The following is a 20,194-nucleotide window of genomic DNA, read 5'->3' on the forward strand; positions in this document are numbered from 1 at the left end:
CCTCCATGGCACCTGATCCCATGCACCTCTGATGTTTTGGAGGTCCGTGTTTGCTCTGCTTCTATTTTGTATTGTTTAATAGACTTTTGAGCTAGAATACAGTTCGTTATCTCCATATATTTCATTCACGATATAATTAAGAACATTAAGTCATCCGCCTTGAAAACATTACAAATATTATAATGTTAGGGTTGTTTCTAAATGTGCCTCTGACTATTCAATCCTTATGAACTTCTATCATACAGTGTATATTAATAAATATTTTCAAGGGATTAGTTATATCAGGCTTCCAATGGGTCCCTGCGACTTTCAGGCGGTGAATCCCTACACATATGACAATCATCCCAGCGACTTCAATATGGACCACTTTAGTATTGAAAAAGACAAGGAATTTATAATCCCCATCGTTAAGCAGGCACTAGAAATTAACCCAGATCTGAAGGTCATGGCGGTGCCCTGGTCCCCGCCGGCCTGGATGAAAACCAACAATAATCTTTTTGCAGGAGATTTTCGTGGAGGGAGTATTTATCAAGAGGCACTTACCAAATATTTTGTCAAGTTCATTCAAAGTTATGCTGGAGAGGGAATCCATATAAATGCGATTTCATTGCAGAATGAACCCGATTTCACAGACAAAAATTATCCCACCTGCATCCTTCACTGGTGGGACGAAACGGATATCATCAAGAACTATATGGGACCCATGTTTCGACGTTTGAACATCACGACAAAAATTTTGGTGTGGGATTACAACTGGGATTGGCCAACTTACGCCGACAACATTCTTAAGGACTCTGCGGCTGCGCAATACGTTGCAGGAAGTGCTTGGCATTGTTACAGTGGCCGACATGACGAACCTGGTAAATTCCACGATCAACATCCGACAAAAAACATTTATTTCACCGAATGTTCGGGAACAACTAATAACCATGACAAGGACATTGTGTGGGGATTTCGTCTCCTGATGATCGTCGGCAGACCAGAAACTGGGCGAGAACTGTCCTACTAAAGAACATGGCGTTAGACGAACACGATGGTCCACAGGTCGGAGTGGGCGGATGTCCGTTTTGTCGGGGCGTCATTAAAACCTACAAAAGTGGGACGTTTGACAAAACGATTGATTATTACTTTATTGGACGTCGCCCGCGTGGCGCAGTGGTTAGAGCGTCTGCTCTAGAGTCGCGGAGTAAGGAGTTGATCCTTACGTCGCGGGTTCGAATCCCACTGTGGGACGTGGAGACCGGTCCTTCGGATGAGACCGAATAAACCGAGTTCCCGTGTCGCAGTAGGTGCTGGCACGAAAAAGATCCCTCACTGCTCAATGGCCGTAAGTGCCGAGTATAGGACAAAATTTGCAGCTCTCCACCGGCAAGTGGTGGCGTCTCCATATGAGTGAAAAATTCTCGAGAGGAACGTTAAACAACATATAAACAAACAAACAAAATTGTTGGACACATGTCAAAGTTTGTTCTCCCTGGTGCGGTGAGATTGCACACGCCTTTGTATGGATGGTATGATCCGCACTCGGTGGCGTTCGAAAATCCGGACGGTAGTATAGCAGTGGTCGTGCTGAAAACATGGTGGAATCGCGATGAAACTTTTAATGTCGGCATTGACGGTAAAAAGTTTCCTTTCACACTTAAACCAATGGCTGTGGCTACTTTTTTTGTATCGAGAGTAATCTTTCTCAGAATAATTTTGCATTTAGTTCAAATCATTGTCATGCAAATTAAGTATTTTAAGGCGAAAATCGGTTTCGATGCCTTTATTAATGAAAATCCTTTTTATGGAGAGTATGAATTTTTAGATTGTGTTACGTGGCATTTTCCCCAGAAACAGCTTTCTACATGCAACATAGGTCTACATATTTGTTATTCTTGATGACTTTTCTAAGGTATTAAGATCCTAATTATGTTATACTCACGATGTGACTTTCAAAGGGATTAATCTCATGACACAACTGGGAGAAATTTGTCTTTGTAAAAATCAGCAATATTTTCTTCGGCACAACATTTGATCTATCAAAGGTGCCTTTTATCATTTCTATGGAAGTAACTTTTGTGTTTCCAATTCCAGTATAAAAGATGTAGGATTTTAACATTTTACCATTCGATTTTTTGCGAGTTATTTTGCAGAAGTCCGCAAATATTGATCAACCGCACCCATTATATGGTATATATATATCTATACTTATAAATTAATAAATTTTGCAAATAAACTCCGAAACGGCTGCACCAGAGTTCTTACTTACTCCTCTAAGAATACACATGATACAAGATGATGTCCGTAAACTATATTTAGATTTCACTTGCATCGTAAGTATCGTACATTAAATTAAAAGGCTACTTTTATTTTCTATAAACAGCCATGAAATAGCAAAAACATGAGTACGGTGGCGTTTCCGGTTGGCGGATCTAAGTTACTGGCAATTTTTAATGAAACTGGCAACAAGCAATCGTTTATTTATTTCATTAAACTTCATTACTGAATTATTCAATCAAAACTTGGTTTAAATGATATAAAAGAAATAAGTTGTGTTTACCGATTAAAAAGGAAAATGTGCAAATTATTTTTGTCATTCACCGATCGTAATATTGACGGAGGCTTCTAGAACATCATATAGCATCGAGCCCGATGTTAAAAAGAAAATAGTTGCTTTAACATAAAAAAAAACTTTTGTGTGAAATAATGGTAAATCATTGATAACACTGTAAGTTGTGAATATATTTATATATCGAAAGACTATTACATATAATTAGTAGGTTTTCCTAATAAATTTATCGGTATATTCCTCACTGGGAGCATCGTGGCAACGAACCCGAAGTACAATTTGGACGTAATAATAAACCTGCTTACATGAAAAGAGAAAAATAATGAACAAGGCATTGTTCAAATACAATTATGCTGTAAAATTTTGTACTTTAATCAATACATTTCATTTTTTTTTTCTGAAAACAGTCTTTTGTATCAAATACTCGGCCTATTCCAGTGGCGGATCTAGGAATTTTGAAAAGGGGGGGGGGGCAGTTTGGGGTTGGGGTAGGGGCCCACAGACACAGATTTATTAAATTTTATGTATATTTTGGACACAAAATGGGAGGGGGGCTGGTTCCCCTCTTAATCCGCCAGTGCATTCATAGGGCGTTATATAAAAGCTAATTTTTACACATGTACTTGGGTCTTGGATTATAAATATGTATGTACCTTATTGATATGTAAAAAAAGAGGTAAGGTACAGTTTTTACATATCAATAAGGTACATACATATTTATAAACCAAGACCAAAGTACCTGTGAATTTTTACCAAAAAATCAATTTCTCAGTAAAATGTGCATTTCATGACGGAAATAAAATAAGAGTATCTGAAGTACAATATCCATAACACAGTATATACAATATCCAAAACATAGTATATAACAGGTTTCACAATAAACGTCAATTAATGAAATTGTTATTCAAGTTTTACAAGGGGGGGGGGTGTGTGGGGTGTGGGTGGAGACGTACTTCTACTTCATGCGGGATTTTGAACAAAGTATTTCTTCCTGCTATAAGCCTGTTGGCTGTCAGTAGAAACTACAATATATATATTATTGGATTTTTTCTGTCGGTAGTGGTATAAATTCAATTCCCCACGCTTGCGCGGGATTTCATCTAGTATATATATATATATATATATATATATATATATATATATATATATATATATATATATATATATATATATATATACGAACTACCTGGTAATGTTTAAGCTATGTTTATAGAAGAGAATTTTATTGAAATATTGGTCAATTGCACCCTTGATATGGTATATACGAACTACCTGGTAAGTGGTAATGTTTAAGCTATGTTTTAGAAGAGAATTGTATTATTTTAAGTTAACAGTCAATACAGCGGTACAAAATGCTCCAAACTGAAGGATTTTGTCCTCGGTGTTGAACACAAAAAAAGGAGGAATGAAGCCAATTTTTTTCAGCGATGACCATGATTTATTTGATAATGTGTAAATTAAAGCGGAAGTCTTTATAAGAATCCCTTAAACAACAATTATTCAAATGCATGCGCGTTATATAATGTTTCCTTGATTCTTTAGCTCACCTGAGCTGAAAACTCAAGTGAGATTTTTTTAACACACTTTTGCGTCCTTCTATAAATTTTTCACATATTCAACTTCTTCTCAAAACCACTGGGTCAATTTCAACAAAACTTGCCACAAAGCATCCTTTGGTGAGGGAGATTCAAGTTTGTTCAAATGAAGGGCCACGCCCTCTTTCAAGGGGAGATAATTAAGAATTAGAAAAAAAATGGTGGCATCATTTAAAAATATTCTTCTCAAGAACTACTGGGTTCATTACATAGTGTTAAGATTCAAGTTTGATCAAATCATGACCCCCGGGGGTAGGATGGGGCCACAATTGGGGGTCAAAGTTTTACATAGGAAAATAAAGCATCCTCAGATAATTTAGATTTAAGTTTGTTCAAATCAAATGGGGTTAGGGTGGAGCTACAACATGGAATCAAAGATTTACATAGAAATATATAGGAGAAAAAAATCTGCTGATGAAGAACGGCAGGGCCCTATTGACTCAGGTGAGCGTTGTGGCCCATGGGCCTCTTGTGTTGGACACGTTTCATTGCTTGGCCAGTATTAATCACGGGATAATGGTATAGTTATCTAGAGACTGGGAAGACAGGGTGATAGAGAATGAAGGGACAAGGAAAAGAGGGCAGCGAATGTTACTGGTCGTGAGTAAACACGTTTACTCAATTTATGTATAGCACGCATTTCTACAGGTTGTTAAGATTGACTGAAACCATATACGATTAATGATTAGAGAAACAATATTATAGGGACTCGATACCCCCTACTTCAGACTGCGATAAGTTTAAAACGCAACCCTGATAAATGTTGACAATCAATGTCCGCTCTTTATTTATAAAAGAGATAGATCTACATGTATCTCGTTGTTATTAATATTGAAAAAGTAAAAATTCCTTGCTTCTACTAAATAATGATTTACAAACTAAATCAACTGAGTGTTCTTTGCAGTGTAGTGTACCTACGTGGACACCAGGCAGATTCTCCGTTTTCTTTGGATTTCTTCACCAGAAACTTTTTAATTCACTGAGGAGTTGTTTAATTGCGTGGAAAAGTTTTTCAAAATGACAGAAAAAAAATCATATATCTAGCTGTCTCGAGAAAAACTCCTGTAATGTGATTTTTTTCCCCTTATACTTGGTAACCTTGTTATTTATTTTGTGAATAGTAGACAATTAACAAATCAATATAATGAAGAAGGTAAATGCATCATCGTCTCTGAATTAAATATCAAGTAACATATACCTACATTCGTAGCATGTATAATATTTTGCTACATTTAATAGTATTCTACCAGTACATGTACGTATATATTATACATGCATTTTATTGTGCATGGGAAAACTTCCTTGAGACGTATTTAAATTTGAAGAATACATCTAATTAAATATTTTTCATTTTATATGTGTATTATGCCATGCAGACATTTAAAGAAAAGCCTGATAAGTTGTGCCAAGGATCCCGTCCCCCGTCCCGATATATGGAACCACTCTATAGAGTATCCGGAGAACGGTGAAAGATGCGTCCCACATCAAACCTGTTCAAATCTTATTTGTAAAAAAAAAAAAAAAAAAAAAAAAAAGAATTTTCTTTATAAACGTGTCATCTGAATAAGTTCTTTTACTCTTTACGTTTTGGCATTTAAGTCTTAGTGCGTAATTCCCCATTCAGGTATTTATAACTTGAACAAAAGGGGGATTTTACTTCCTGGTTCGTAAGACGCAGATGTGAATGGACAGGTAAGGTGTTTTCTCTGTTTACCTGGTGTAATTACTTTAATTATTGATTAATTAGAGGTTTTGATGGGTCCTAATGATTTATGAGGAATTTGTTTTATACGATACATAAATAGTTTTCTAGTTACAGTACATAAGAAATCGAGGTTCGGAGTTTACCCACATTTCATAAACAATTTTTATGTTTTGATACCTGTTGGTATTCCATTCGTGTGTACTTATAGTGTCAGAGCAGAAATATTCTGCCTCCCCTAAAACTCGTGGGTTGGAAGTGGAGATAGATCTGTCTTTCTTTGTGAGAGAGAAGGAGAGTGTGTCCATTTGTAATTCTTTCATGCAGACTTCTATTACACTTGTAAAAATATTTTCATGAAAAACTCAATAAGGTAAAAAAGCAGAGTATTCCTTCGCGGGGAAATGAAGGGGGTTGGTGGAGGCTGTAAGTTAAACGTTAAAAGCAAATGTAAAGTGCACGAAAAGAAATGAACTCATTTGTCATTTATCTTCTTTTTGGACGATGTCTGCTCATTTTTTTATGAAAGGAAAATTTAATCTTTTGTATTTTTTCATCTCCCAGAGCGTTATAGTTAACCAAGGGTTACAATCCGAAATCTACTCTTCAACGTTGCAGAGTAGATTTCGGATCAGAAACCCTTGGGAAGCGAAGATGCTCCAGAAGATATGGCACTAGCAGGTTAGCTATAGTCTATATTTACCCTGACATCTGAATACAAAAGAAGACTTTATCTGTAACCAGTTTGTCTGCAGTGGGCTTCAGAAAGAACATAGTGTGAATTTAGCATATAATGACAATCATTCTCTCGAGAGTAAATGCTGAATATTATTTACATGTATTACATATTTCCTTTAATCCATGTTATCAAAATAATGATGTGCCTACACTTAATATTGGAACTATTCTATTCATCAGCCCAAAAGCATTCATTACGGTTCTAGTCTCTTAGAGGCTTTTGTTAACATATTAAAAACATCCAACCAACCATGTACAGAAAGTTGATCCGTTTTAATTATATCGTTCTTCCTTTGATTGCTGCACCGGACTCCGCCATTTACCCCAAGAAAAATATTATTAAAAAAAAAATAAAAAAAGAGAAATAAGGAAGTATTGATGAACTGTTTAAAGGGATCTCTGTAGATTATTTGAGTGGCGAAAAAACATAATTATACATACAAAAGAAGTGTTTAATCTATCTTGGTCTTGTTACGTAATTGGATTGATTACAATTTAATTCATCGAAGATGCTAAGTTAGATTATCTTAGATACTCTATAAAGGCAAATCAGTCTAATTGCATAAATCCTTACATGTATGATATATATATATATATATATATATATATATATATATATATATATATATATATATATATATATATATATATATATATATATAGTAATCTTTTGCGCATCCCTTGAGAACGCTGGGGGGGGGGGGGGCAGAGAGGACCCTCCCATTTTTTTCTGGGGAATAGTCTTTTACTGTAGTTTTAATGTGCAAATTTTAAATTTTCATTTAGATGCTGGTTGCCTCTTCCCCTTTATTTTTGCTCCAGGTCGAACACTGGCAAAATTCCAGAAAAAATATACCAAAAAAAGTTAAAGGAAAGTCCCTTCCCCCTCCCACCACCACCACTTAATAAGATTATCGAGTTTGGATAGTTTAAGTTTTTAGTATTTTTTTTTTAAAAACTGTTACTACGGGCCTGTCGTATGCAGTGTATAAAGGGCCATCAGTGTATGTAAAAGCATAATTGTGTTGTCATGCAGGGGTTCACTTATCTTTTTGAAACTTTAAGAATCAAAATCGTTATCGATTTAAAAAAAATGTATACATCAAGAGAAGTGATTTGTATCTTTAATTGCAAATATTAAAATATGTACATGTAAATATTATAAATGTAGTTTACAACTGTCTTAATATGCTCATATAACAATGCACGTTAAACATCTATCAGGAAAAATACCTGTCGTAAAGTGATTAAGTATCTTTAAAATGAATATCGGTATTCGGTGCATGTACATTAGCTCACTAGTGGATATAAAGCGATAAGCAAATCATAAATAAATATATTTACTGTGCAAGATGAAAAAGACTGAATTCTCAAGAGAAAAAGTTGTACTTTGCAGAAATATGGCGACAAAAGTGACTTTCAAACACAACAATGATAACCTGACTGTGAAAGAGTTTTACGACCGATACCACTCGAACCTTCCTCGGTTAATTGTGGTCACTCAGGGTTACTGCGGTGATATTGGTCTAGAGGAATTCAGCATTGGACAGGTAAGTTACTTGTACTTATAACTTTGAGAGATAAAATTGGCATAAGACTAGGTACATGTACTGGTCAGTTAATGGAAGGATTCAATGTAAAACAGGTCAGTAACTGGTCAAATAATCGGAGGAATTCAGCATTAGGACAGGTTAGTCACTGGTCAATTAATGGGAGGAATTCAGCATTTGGACAGGTTAGTTACTGGTCAATTAATGGGAGGAATTCAGCATTTGGACAGGTTAGTTACTGGTCAGTTAATGGAGTTCAGCATTAGGACAGGTTAGTTACTGGTCAGTTAATGGGAGGAATTCAACATTTGGATAGGTTAGTTACTGGTCAGTTAAAAGAAGGATTCTGTGTAAAACAGGTCAGTGACTGGTCAATTAATCGGAAGAATTCAGCATTAGGACAGGTTAATGACTGGTCAGTTAATGGGAGGATTCAGTGACTGGTCAGTTAATGGGAGGAATTCAGCATTAGGACAGACAGTTACTGGTCAGTTAATGGGAGGAATTCAGCATTTGGACAGGTTAGTGACTGGTCAATTAATGGGAGGAATTTAGCAATAGGACAGGTTAGTGACTGGTCAGTTAATGGGAGGAACTCAGCATTAGGACAGGTTAGTAACTGGTCAGTTAATGGGAGGTGTTCAGCATGACTGGTCAGTGAATGGGAGGAATTCAGAATTAGAACAGGTCAGTGACTGGTCAATAAATGGGAGGAATTCAGCATTAGGACAGGTTTTAGTGACTGGTCATGCAGTTAATGGGAGGAATTCAGCATTGGGACTGATCAATGACTGGTCAGTTTGTTTGAACATATTTTATTGCAATAAATATATACAATGGGATTTGGCACAAATTCTAAAAACTTAATTCGCCCTCTCCCTACATGTTACATCACAAAAGATTGAATCAGACGTGTCCAACAGCATGTACTAAGTAAATTAACTCACAACATAGAAACATATATTGCTATATTATTATCTGTACATATCTTTAGAAAAATCAATTAAATCTGCCTGAATGCTGAATGTAAGATTGAACAATAGAGAAGAGATATTCATTTTCAGCAGTACTGAGTGAAGTATCCCCCCAGAGTAAAGTATGAGTGTCAACAATATGAACTTTATTAAATCTCAAAAACTTATCGAAGAAATCTTTCCTGGCCTCAGTGTAATTAGGACAACGATGTAAATGTAAAACAGGTCAGTAACTGGTCAAATAATCGGAGGAATTCAGCATTAGGACAGGTTAGTTACTGGTCAATTAATGGGAGGAATTCAGCATTTGGACAGGTTAGTTACTTATTTACTGGTCAATTAATGGGAGGAATTCAGCATTTGCACAGGTTAGTTACTGGTCAGTTAATGGAGTTCAGCATTAGGACAGGTTAGTTACTGGTCAGTTAATGGGAGGAATTCAACATTTGGATAGGTTAGTTACTGGTCAGTTAAAAGAAGGATTCTGTGTAAAACAGGTCAGTGACTGGTCAATTAATCGGAAGAATTCAGCATTAGGACAGGTTAATGACTGGTCAGTTAATGGGAGGATTCAGTGACTGGTCAGTTAATGGGAGGAATTCAGCATTAGGACAGACAGTTACTGGTCAGTTAATGGGAGGAATTCAACATTTGGACAGGTTAGTGACTGGTCAGTTAATGGGAGGAATTCAGCATAGTACTAGTTAGTTCCTAGTCAGATTTTGGGAGGCAGTTTGTCTCTTATGGCTTATCAGAAAATGTGTGTTTCAGCAAGTAAGTACTTTGACATTCTTCATCGAAAAATGACTATAAGTCTTAAGACAACGACATATTAGAATATTGTAAGGAAGTTCATGTAGTCTTAAAACGGGAAATGTTTAATATAAGTTGAAGTATATTTTACATGTATATACAAAATAAGAAATTAATTCTTTACGTCTAGATAAAACCTTTATTAAGTTGACATATTGCGCATTCACCCTTTTTTTATGCCCCACTTCGAAGAGGGGAGGGCATATTGCTTTGCTCCTGTCTGCCGGTCGGTCAGTTGGTCGGTTTTTCTGTGTGTCTGTCTAGCTGTCGATCCACCAACAGTTTCCGTTCATTTTCTTCGTAGAGGTTGCATGTACATACTGAAATGAAATTTGGTATACAGATTTATCATAGGAATATCTATTTCCGGTTTTGTTTTGGGTACGATCGAGCAATTTTTGACAGAGTTATGCCCCTTGGACTTGGAAATTCGTAGTTTCAATAATTTCCAGATAAAAGAAGTTGCTGAACACGCTTTTATTATATTTCCTTGTGAAATGCTATAGCAACATATAATTCATGATATTAATCAGAAAAATTTGAGAAAATAACTTCAAATCTGTGTCCAGGCTCCTATAAATCGCTATAGATAATATAGATTATATTATCTCGTTGTAACGAGATAAATAACTCGTTATAACAAGACAATAAGTCGTTACATTAGTCTTTTTTAAAATCGAAATACGCATGGTGGACTTCGTTGTAGGGAATTCTGGGAATACTAAATAAATATAGATAAACTGTATGTCAATATCGTTTCATCATATGAAAATTCAATTGATCTAAAGTTTCGTGTTCTGTTGTCTAGGCATTGTATTAATGTAATTTATATACATTGTAATATTAATATTTTCTCTTTTAATATGAAGGTGATTCGGATACACACATACTCCACCCAGAAACGAGTCGTAGCTAAGGTGGAGAAAGGATTGTCCGTGCTGGAGGGGCGGGAAATTAGTATCCCCGTGGACTACGGAATGAAGTTCTGCTCCCTGAAAGGCGGCAAGAAAAGTGAGTTGTTGAACAGCATTACTGTGACAGCATTATGTTTCATTAAAGGCATTGCGTATGGTGTTTTTCAAATCTGTAATGCATTAATGTTGATACTAGACTTGTAAATGACCATTGTGGCCAAGTTTTGCTTTCGTTATTTAATAAATATTTGTTGTAAACGATTTGTAAATATAATTTTTTAAAATTAACTCAGTGAAAGTGATCAGACATCAACGAAGATATACTGAGATGTTATGGTATGACACAAAATTTTCATCTGTTTGGCATATGGGAGAAATGGTGTTAATTCTGCTGATTTGCATATCGGCCATTTTGGAATTATAATGGCGACCGAATTTATAAAGATTTATATAGAGAAAATACAAAAAAATCGCGAATTTTTATACCCTAACTATTTCGGATAAAGTTCTTCCGCCGATGGTTTGATTCTTCTTAACAATGACAAGATTGTTGATACCAAAGTGAAAGTTGCGACCGCCTTTTTGATTTGAAAATTCGAAGCGAAATTATATTGTTTTAATGAAGGAAAGCGCACAGAATTGGTGGTTTTATCATTTTTTATGAGGAAATGTAAGTGTTTATTACAAGTTGACAGTTCTTCCGCCGATTAAGAGGTGCAGGAGAGAGTCTATTTTTATAAAATACATATGCTTTACCGTTCCATGATGAGTAACGACCGCCTTTTTAATTTGAAAACGGCAATTTTTTGCATCAGTGTGACCTACTTTATATCGGGAAACGGTGTCCTGAGTCGTCAGCTGTTATTCACACAAATTTCTACCCATATAACTATGACGGAGCCTTGAAGAAAAAAAAACAAAACAAAACAGGCTTGCAGGTTTTAACAGAAAAATTAAAAGAAATGGAATTTCGAGTTTATTCAGTATCTTATGAATATTAACGAGAAATAAATCACGTGGAAGCAATCTCATGAATAAATTGCACACAATTTCTCCATATGGCCGCTAACGTAATCCACGAATCTATGTTTTAACAAGATATTGAGCAGTGATCTGATCATTCACGCTAAAGATAAATGTTTTCTCATCCAGGTGGCAAAGAACAAACGCTGAGTGAAATTCTTGAGAAGCATTCACTCCCGGTGGAAGTGACGCCATCTGACTCTCACCAACTCATGAATATTCAAGGTCAGGAACGAGAGACGGGGAAGAGGTGTCAACTGAACCTGATCAGCACGTACGAGGACAGGTATCTCCTAGGCAACGCTGTGTCAGACGGTAGGAGTCCAATTTTCTTCATTTATATTTCCTCCTTTGCTTTCTTTAATTTCCTTGTATCACTTCAATTGTTCTTTTCTAAGTAGAAGATTACATACCTTTATAGGAAAATTGAACATACTTTAGTTTAAGATATGTATTTATTGTGTAGTTGTATACTATTGGACTTTTGCGAGAAGCACTGACTTTTACAGTCGACGACTTACTTTGACATTTAAACCTGCCTTATGTACGGAGGTACGGAATTAATAAATGATAAGAAAACCTTAATAGTGGTTATAGATATTTTGTTTGGAGCACTTACATGATTAACTGGTATGCAATCAACGCAAGAGATGATTGGAGGCATAATTACATAGCTTAAATTATTTATTCGTAAGGATTATTATCTCCTTTCAATCTCATTTTCTGAAGGAATCAAATAAGGAAGAAAAACATTCCGGAAGGAAAACTAAGCAAGAGTTGGTCAATGTGGGAAGGGAGGGGGTTGAGGATAGGGTGGTTGCCGTTCCCTTCCTAGACAACGTAATGTGTGCTTTGAAATGGTCCATTATTATCGTTTAATTAACTATTAAGCTTAATTTTTATATCGCAAAAGAGCTTCCATAAACTGTCCTAGTGTAAAAGTAGGCCGTCGATTGTAAAAGTCAGCGCCTCTCGCAAAAGTCCATCATACGCATTTTTTGCAATTTCGAAGGACACTTCGTGCATTTTTGCATAACATATCTTAGTACATTGTTGTTTTGTTGACTTGTGTACATGTTTTTTCACTGTACATGTAGCTGTATAGTACATCATTTTGTATTTGTATCATCGTACAGCCGTGTACATCATTTGTACATTGTGTATTTTTGTTCTGAACATTAATGTACAATCATTTTGTACCGTGGTAGGTATGTTGTACGCTCAGCAGACTGCGGTACCGGTATACCTGCCTGACTTGAGAGTGTCAATAGCGGTAGGAATAGAGGGATTCTCCAATGACCAATGGGTGACCAGTCTCCAAAACATGGAACAAAAAGTCATGCAGAACGTAAAATTCCACACAGACTTTGGAAATCCCAGTATGTTTTACGTCACATCCTTACGTACATTTACAGATGCTTGCTTAAATAAAAAAAAAAGTTTATTCCAAATATTGAGTGCAACTTGAATAAAAAGACTCGTTAACTTTAGGCATATTTTAATAAGGAAATGTTCTAATCAATAGCAAATTCCTTTTTAACATACATTCATATTGACAGATGTTGCTGTGTATTCACAAGAGTCGGCCACACAGAATGACTATTCTGATTTTACTTACCGAACTCCGGCTGAATATTACAACATGGACGATATCCTCCGACAAAAGTTTTCCCATCGGCCCTCTAAGCTCGTCAATTACATTGAACAAGTACCTGATACATACGATTTCATTCCTGCTGACGCAGTGAGCAGAGTGCCTCCGCCTACGGCGCCTAAGCCGATAACCGACAAAAAAGCCCAGCCTGTAAAACCTTTGACCCCGCCCCCGGCTCCGACAGTGCCACAAAGACCAGCAGTTTTTCGAAGACCAGAACAGAGTGAAACTGTGCAGGACTTTCCACCCAAACCTTGTAGAGTATCACGCGCGCCTAATGTAGAGGAACTGAAGATCGCCGACTTGGGAGAGTGGATGAAGGAACTCAAACTAGATAAATACATTAATACCTTTGCTGAGCAAGGAATAGATGGCGTCCTGCTGAAGGAAATGACAAGGGAGGATTTACGGAACGATTTTGGAATGTCAACCATTGAGGCCATCAAGTTATCCAAATTTGCTCAGACAGGACATGTCCCAAGCTAGTATCCGCCATCTTAATATATCCTGACATGTCTTAGCCATTAGCAAAGCGCTGAACTGGCCGTGGGGTGTGCTTTTGCGATCAGTCTTTTGAAGTTATATATTTATGAAAAAAAATGAAAAGGCTTCGTTGTTGTAATCGGAGATTCCTTAATATCCATTTTACCAGCAAACAAAGAGAAAAAAATGTAAGAAGAAATCGTTGAAATATATTCAGCGGTTCTTAAAAAAATATTTGAATTTTAAGTAGTTAGTGCGCATCCAATTCTAACACCGTTAAGGTACTTGATACATTTATAATGACATTGTTATTATTGTATGTCAATACTTGTAAGTTTGGGAGAGAAAAAGGTGGTTGTATAACGTATACATACATTTTCGATTGAATGAATGTCTTGCAAATTGTTCAAGCTACGTTAATGATAATCATGTCTTATTTTTAAATTGAAATGTGCTAATACTGCCTTGTCTTATAAGATTCTTACTGTATAATAGAACGCCTATTTCCAGGGCTATTTGTATTCAGTAACTGTACATGTAACTTATGATAAGATTTTAATGAATAGAAAGCTTTTGGATTTGTGCCAATTTCATCAATAAATTTGTTTGCACCTCGTCTTTTAAAAGAAAGACTTGCATTGTGTAATGAGAGAGAGAGAGAGAGAGAGAGAGAGAGAGAGAGAGAGAGAATCATTTGTTTATTATTGTAAAAAGGAGAAATTAAATGCTTTTTCATGAGTCCTTCGTAGAAAAGTCTTTTTAAAGTTTCCTTCTCTTGATATAAATGGGAGGGTTGCCTCAGAAAGACCTGAAATTTTAATATGTTTTATTAATTTATTGACCAAATCATTTAATTTTCTTTTGCATGATGATGTGAAATTTTTTCGTGATATTATTATAGTCACATGATGTTGTCAATGTCTACATCAGTAAAGCGTTAAATGATTATATGTGCATGTGTAGCCGCATGGTTCCTTGCCAATGTCAAACTCGGGTTACATCCGTTAAACACCGCGCGCGAATTACTTTGATCTTACTTCCTCTATGTTCTACCAGAGTTATCCCACTTTGGCTCTGTATGCAATCAGAGATCTGCCAGTCGTGAAGAGTTTTGAGAGCTGACTCATAGAGAAGAAAGATAAATCACATGTCAGTTTAAAACGAAGGGAGGACGATCTCTTAATAATACTGTTTTTAATGGATCTGTAATTGTAGGTATTTGTTGACTTGCTCAGATAAACCAAAAACAATGTCATGGCTATGCAGCAATTTTTGCTGCAAATGTTATTAGAAGACATGAAATTTTTTAATGTTTTTCAAACAGCCTTTCTTAACAATTTTGTGTGAAATGTTCCGTTTTATTTTGCCTTCGAACAGAGCATCTTCTGAAGAATTAATTTAAAATAACTTTGATATTCAAGATTATTAGAAATTAATTGGAAATCATAATATATTTACCAATGTAGTCAAATGATTTGCATTGTATGAGATTCCAGGCCTTTTGAAGAAATCACACTTTTACTGACTTGGAAAGATTTGTTTTAACCTCGTTCTTTCCTATTCTTGCAGTTTATACTCCTCAATTGCAATGGCTTGAAATGGTAGTTTAATTTAGTTTTTCCTGTATCTTTTTTATACCGTTTGAATGAACACATTGGTTAAAATTTGAATCGCTTTGTATATCAGGGGCAGAGCAATCAGCAGTTGTATATAGGAGAGCTAAAGAAGATTGCTCTGAATATATTCTAAGTTTTATTCAGTCCAAACAAGAAGATACGGGCTAAATAAATATTTAAACTATAGAAATAAGTCGATAGGACATGGTGCTCAGACTAAGTAATGAAACTTACATCCTATATTGAGGTTGCGCCGCCTCGTCATAAGTTGCATACAAAACATTAGCTATTAAAAAAACAAATTACATTTTATTCTGTAGATAGAAACATAATGCTAACTAAATATGAAAAAAAAAATCATTGATATACCTCAAGCGGTTTTAATTTCATGGCGCTAGCCCACGATCTTTATGATAAACCCTCGAATAAGATATATCGATGACGTTTTCTCAGTTAAAAAATATTACTTTCATTCATAGAGTAGACGACTCGTAGATAAAATAAAACAAAGGGCTCAGTGGGTATGACCGATCGACAAGGGTTGCTTACTCCTCCTGAACGCTTGATCCCACCTTTGATTTCTTTCAGGGTCAGTGTTTGTTCTCTCGTCATTTGCGCTGTTTAATTTGCATTTAATTAAGCGTGATTATTGCTTGTTACCTTCATATTTCATAAAAGACACCACATAGTTTGCAACATTAATTTTATATTCTGATGTTTTTGCTGAATATAGGGTTAAGTTAGGGTTAGGTAATATTCCACTTTCACCTACTTTCAGAAGCACTGTTTGCCGCTGTCTTATCCATGACGGGGCATAAAAGGAATTAATGGAGCTGTAAGAACGATATTGAGTACTGTTGATAAATCAATCAAAATCATAAAACGTTTTTTAAGATACTGCCTTTTGACCATCCAGTATTATAATTTTAGTATTCTTAAAACATATGATGGTTTTTCATTTTGTCCGTTACACTAGAGAAGTTAGTGTTATGTTTCTTTTCCTCTCTCGTACTTGGTTTTGATCAGTGATCTGACAAGAAACAGTAACCTAGTTTGGATAAAGCTTGTTTTTTTATGCAAGTGAAATTGTAATGTACGTCCTGCATATGATTTACGTAAACCCCAAAATTACTACAAAACAGAACTACATGTATATGCCGAACATATTATTCATAACTATATGTTGAATTTTTAGCACAATTATAAACTGGTGATTTTTTTTTAAGAAACGTCCAATATAAGTTTCAAACGTAAGCTGGATAAACTTTTATGTTATAACATAAACTAAATAAATAATTAATTATTTTTTTAATTGAGAATGTAAAAGGTGAAGATAACGAACAGTGATCAACCTCATAGATCGAGTAAAGAATAGGAAAAACACGGAGCCTTAGAAATACCAGAGGTGGGATCAGGTACCTAGGAGGAGTAAGTATCCCCTGTTGACCGGTTACACCCGCCTTGAGCACAATGTATTGATCAAAAATTAACTGAATGTTGAGTTGAAAGGTTTGATTTTTTTTTCTTTCTTTTTTTTTTAATTGTGTTCGGAACCCAGTTTTCGATTTTTCTCACCCCCTTTTGAAAGCTCCAAACACTTTGCTTCGATAAGATAACTCTGCAGACAAATCGAATTTTGCCGATATGTTATGCGTTCGTCATAATCTATGTGTGTCGTAGTTAAAGCACTTCCTTTTGATAATTTAATTGTAGTAAAGTGTGTGCCAGCGTGATTGAAAATAATAGGTTGGTATGTTGTCTGAAACGTTGTAGTGTGACAGGGCTCTTACCAACACACAACATTTGATAGTCTGGGCAACAATCGCCGAAACGGGCGCATGGGTTGTCGCTGAATATAGAATCGAATTTTAACCGACGTTTCATACCAATTGTTAGACAAGTTTTTAGCTCACCTGAGCTGAAAGCTCAAGTGGGCTTTTCTGATCACATTTTGCGTGTAGTCCGTCTGTCTGTCCGTCCGTCTGTAAACTTTTCACATTTTCGCCTTCTTCTCCAGAACCACTTCTTCTCCAGAGCCAATTTCAACCAAACTTGCCACAAAGCATCCTTGGGTGAAGGGGGTTCAAGTTTGTTCAAATGAAGGGCCAGAATTGAGAATTGGTGGAAATTTGGTGTCATCTTTTAAAAATCTTCTTCTCAAGAACCATTGAGCCAGAAAAGTTTAAACTTATGCGAAACCTTCATTACATAGTGTAGATTCAAGTTTGTTCAAATCATGACCCCCAGGGGTAAGGTGGGGCCACAATGGGGGATTAAACTTTTACATAGGAATCAATAGGGAAAATCTTTAAAAATCTTCTTCTCAATAACATCAAAGCCATGATTGGTCATATTTATATGGAAGCATCCTCAGGTAGTGTTGATTCAAGTTTGTTCAAATCATGACCCAAGGGGTAGGGTGGGGCCACAATGGGGGATCAAACTTTTACATAGGAATCAATAGGAAAAAAATCTTTAAAAATCTTCTTCTCAAGAACAACAAAGCCACAATTAGTCATATTGATATGGAATCATCCTCAAGTAGTGACCGTTCACGGTAGCTCAGTCGGTAGAGCGCTCGCTCCGTGATCGGGAGGTCGTGAGTTCGAATCTCGGCCGCGACAGACCTAAGTCGATAAAAAATAGGTAGCAACTGTTCCTTCGCCATGCGCTCGGCTCTTTGAAGTGAAAGTTGCGGGTCCTTCGGATGAAACCTTAAAAACCGAGGCCCCGTGTCACGGCAGGCCTTGGCACGATAAAGATTCCTCACTGCTCAATGGCCCTGAGTGCCGAGTATAGGTCAAAATTTGAAGCCCTTCACCGGTATATGGTGACGTCTCTCTATATGAGTGAAAAATTCTCGAATGGGACGTAAAACAATATACAATCAATCAATCCTCAAGTAGTGTAGATTCAAGTTTGTTCAAATCATGACCCCAGGGGGTAGGGTGGGTCCACAATGGGGGATCAAATTTTTACATAGGAATATATAGGAAAATTCTTTAAAAATCTTCTTCTCAAGAACAACAAAGCCACAATTAGTCATATTGATATAGAATCATCCTCGGGTAGTGTAGATTCAAGTTTGTTCAAATCATGACCCCCTGGGGGTAGGGTGGGGCCAGAATGGGGGATCAAACTTTTACATAGAAATATATAGGAAAAATCTTTGAAAATCTTCTTCTCAAGAACAACAAAGCCACAATTAGTCATATTGATATGAAATCATCCTCAAGTAGTGTAGATTCAATTTTGGTCAAATCATTACCCCTGGGGATTAGGTTGGGGTACAATGGGGGGGGGGTCTAAGTTTTACATAGGAATATATAGGAAAAATCTTTAAAAATCGTTTCAAGAAGAGGAAAGCCATGATTAGTCATATTGATATGGAAGCATCCCCAAGTATTGTAGATTCAAGTTTGTTCAAGGCATCCTTTAGTAGTAGAGTGGGGCCATAATGGGGGATCAACGTTTTACAAAAGAACATATATAAGAAATATCTTTAAAAATCTTCTTCAATCTCAAGAACAAAGCCACGTTTAGTCATATTGATATGGAAGCATCATCAGGTAGTGCACATTCAAGTTTGTTCAAATGATGACCCCCCCCCCCCCCCCGGTTGGGTGTTAGACATCTTTAAAATTCCTTTTTAAAGAATAGCAAAACCATGATTAGTTATATGAATATAGAAGCATCCTCAGAAGGTTTATATTCAATTTCATTCAAAACATGGCACCTGGGGGTAGGTATGCCTAGAACAGGCGATCAAAGCTTTACATATGAATAAATAGGAGAAATCTGCTGACGAAGAACAGCAGGGCCATATTGACTCAGGTGAGTGTTGTGGCCCATGGGCCTCTTGTTTATATATATATTAATTTTGACTACATATTTCTCCGTGTACCTGATCAATACAGAGGGCTTATGGCATAGATGTGACCGGTTGACATGGGATGCTAACACCTTCTTGGCACCTGATCCTACCTCTCTGCTGTTTCCAGGTTCCACGCTTTTGATTTGTATTGTCTACAGGATTTATGAAACTGATTACTGTTTTTATCTTCATCTTTTTCATTAATTTATCAGCAAATGTTAAATGATCACACTGAATGCTGAGACTGCTAAAGTCGATCGATCAATCGAGAGAGTGAGAGAGAGAGAGAGAGAGAGAAGGGGGGACTTGTTCGAAACATGAATGTGGGTTGCGTATATTGGAAATATGAATATACTGAAACTCATGTAATTGTCAAGGTCCATGGGTCAATTATTCTTTGTGATCTACAAACAGAAAAAAAATCCGTTTTGAACGGCGAAAAAAATTTTGAAGAAAAGAAAATCATCTTTAGAAAGGACATTTTCAAACAGTTGATACTACCTGAAATACGTTTCGACGATCGAATTTATGACAATTTACGCAATATGATAATAAATAAGGTCAGACACTTGTCACGAGCAGGGATACTTGATTTCAAGTCAAGATTTATGGAGGAAAGTGAAGTATCCTACGTTATTGACATCCCTGAGACAGAGGCATATGTTCCCATATTAATAAAGCACATGCATATACCATGAAAACAAAAC

The 20,194-nt window shown here is 36.1% G+C and overlaps 1 protein-coding gene and 1 pseudogene across 3 annotated transcripts; both read left to right on the forward strand.

Annotated features, from left to right (window-relative positions):
• The first annotated feature begins 226 nt into the window (after positions 1–226).
• On the forward strand, positions 227–1,858 carry LOC133186576 (uncharacterized; annotated as a pseudogene).
• A 2,835-nt stretch (positions 1,859–4,693) lies between these two features.
• LOC133187331 (uncharacterized) lies at positions 4,694–14,735 on the forward strand. Of its 3 annotated transcripts, none has more exons than XM_061322692.1 (6): positions 4,694–4,746; positions 7,983–8,136; positions 10,793–10,934; positions 11,990–12,175; positions 13,069–13,239; positions 13,420–14,735. In XM_061322692.1, exons 1-6 carry the CDS (start codon positions 4,706–4,708, stop codon positions 13,998–14,000), a joined length of 1,275 nt encoding a protein of 424 aa, XP_061178676.1. In that variant the 5' UTR covers positions 4,694–4,705; the 3' UTR covers positions 14,001–14,735. The 3 variants fall into 3 exon arrangements, with proteins under 3 accessions (XP_061178676.1, XP_061178677.1, XP_061178675.1); XM_061322693.1 differs by lacking the exon at positions 4,694–4,746 and adding an exon at positions 5,811–5,826 and having other exon boundaries at positions 7,970–8,136; XM_061322691.1 differs by lacking the exon at positions 4,694–4,746 and having other exon boundaries at positions 7,896–8,136.
• Positions 14,736–20,194: the final 5,459 nt, after the last annotated feature.

The sequence above is a fragment of the Saccostrea echinata genome, unplaced genomic scaffold (genome assembly GCF_033153115.1).
Source record: "Saccostrea echinata isolate AGI-Se365-2 ecotype Australia unplaced genomic scaffold, CSIRO_AGI_Sech_v1 ptg000014l, whole genome shotgun sequence".
Taxonomy (NCBI): Eukaryota; Metazoa; Mollusca; class Bivalvia; order Ostreida; family Ostreidae; genus Saccostrea; species Saccostrea echinata.

Bases quoted from the DNA above. Each gene is read 5' to 3' on its own strand.
- LOC133187331 (XM_061322691.1), top strand. From the start codon at position 7,939: ATGAAAAAGACTGAATTCTCAAGAGAAAAAGTTGTACTTTGCAGAAAT. The intron at 8,137-10,792 runs GTAAGTTACTTG...TTTAATATGAAG, and splicing joins AGGAATTCAGCATTGGACAG to GTGATTCGGATACACACATA. The intron at 13,240-13,419 runs GTATGTTTTACG...TCATATTGACAG, and splicing joins CACAGACTTTGGAAATCCCA to ATGTTGCTGTGTATTCACAA.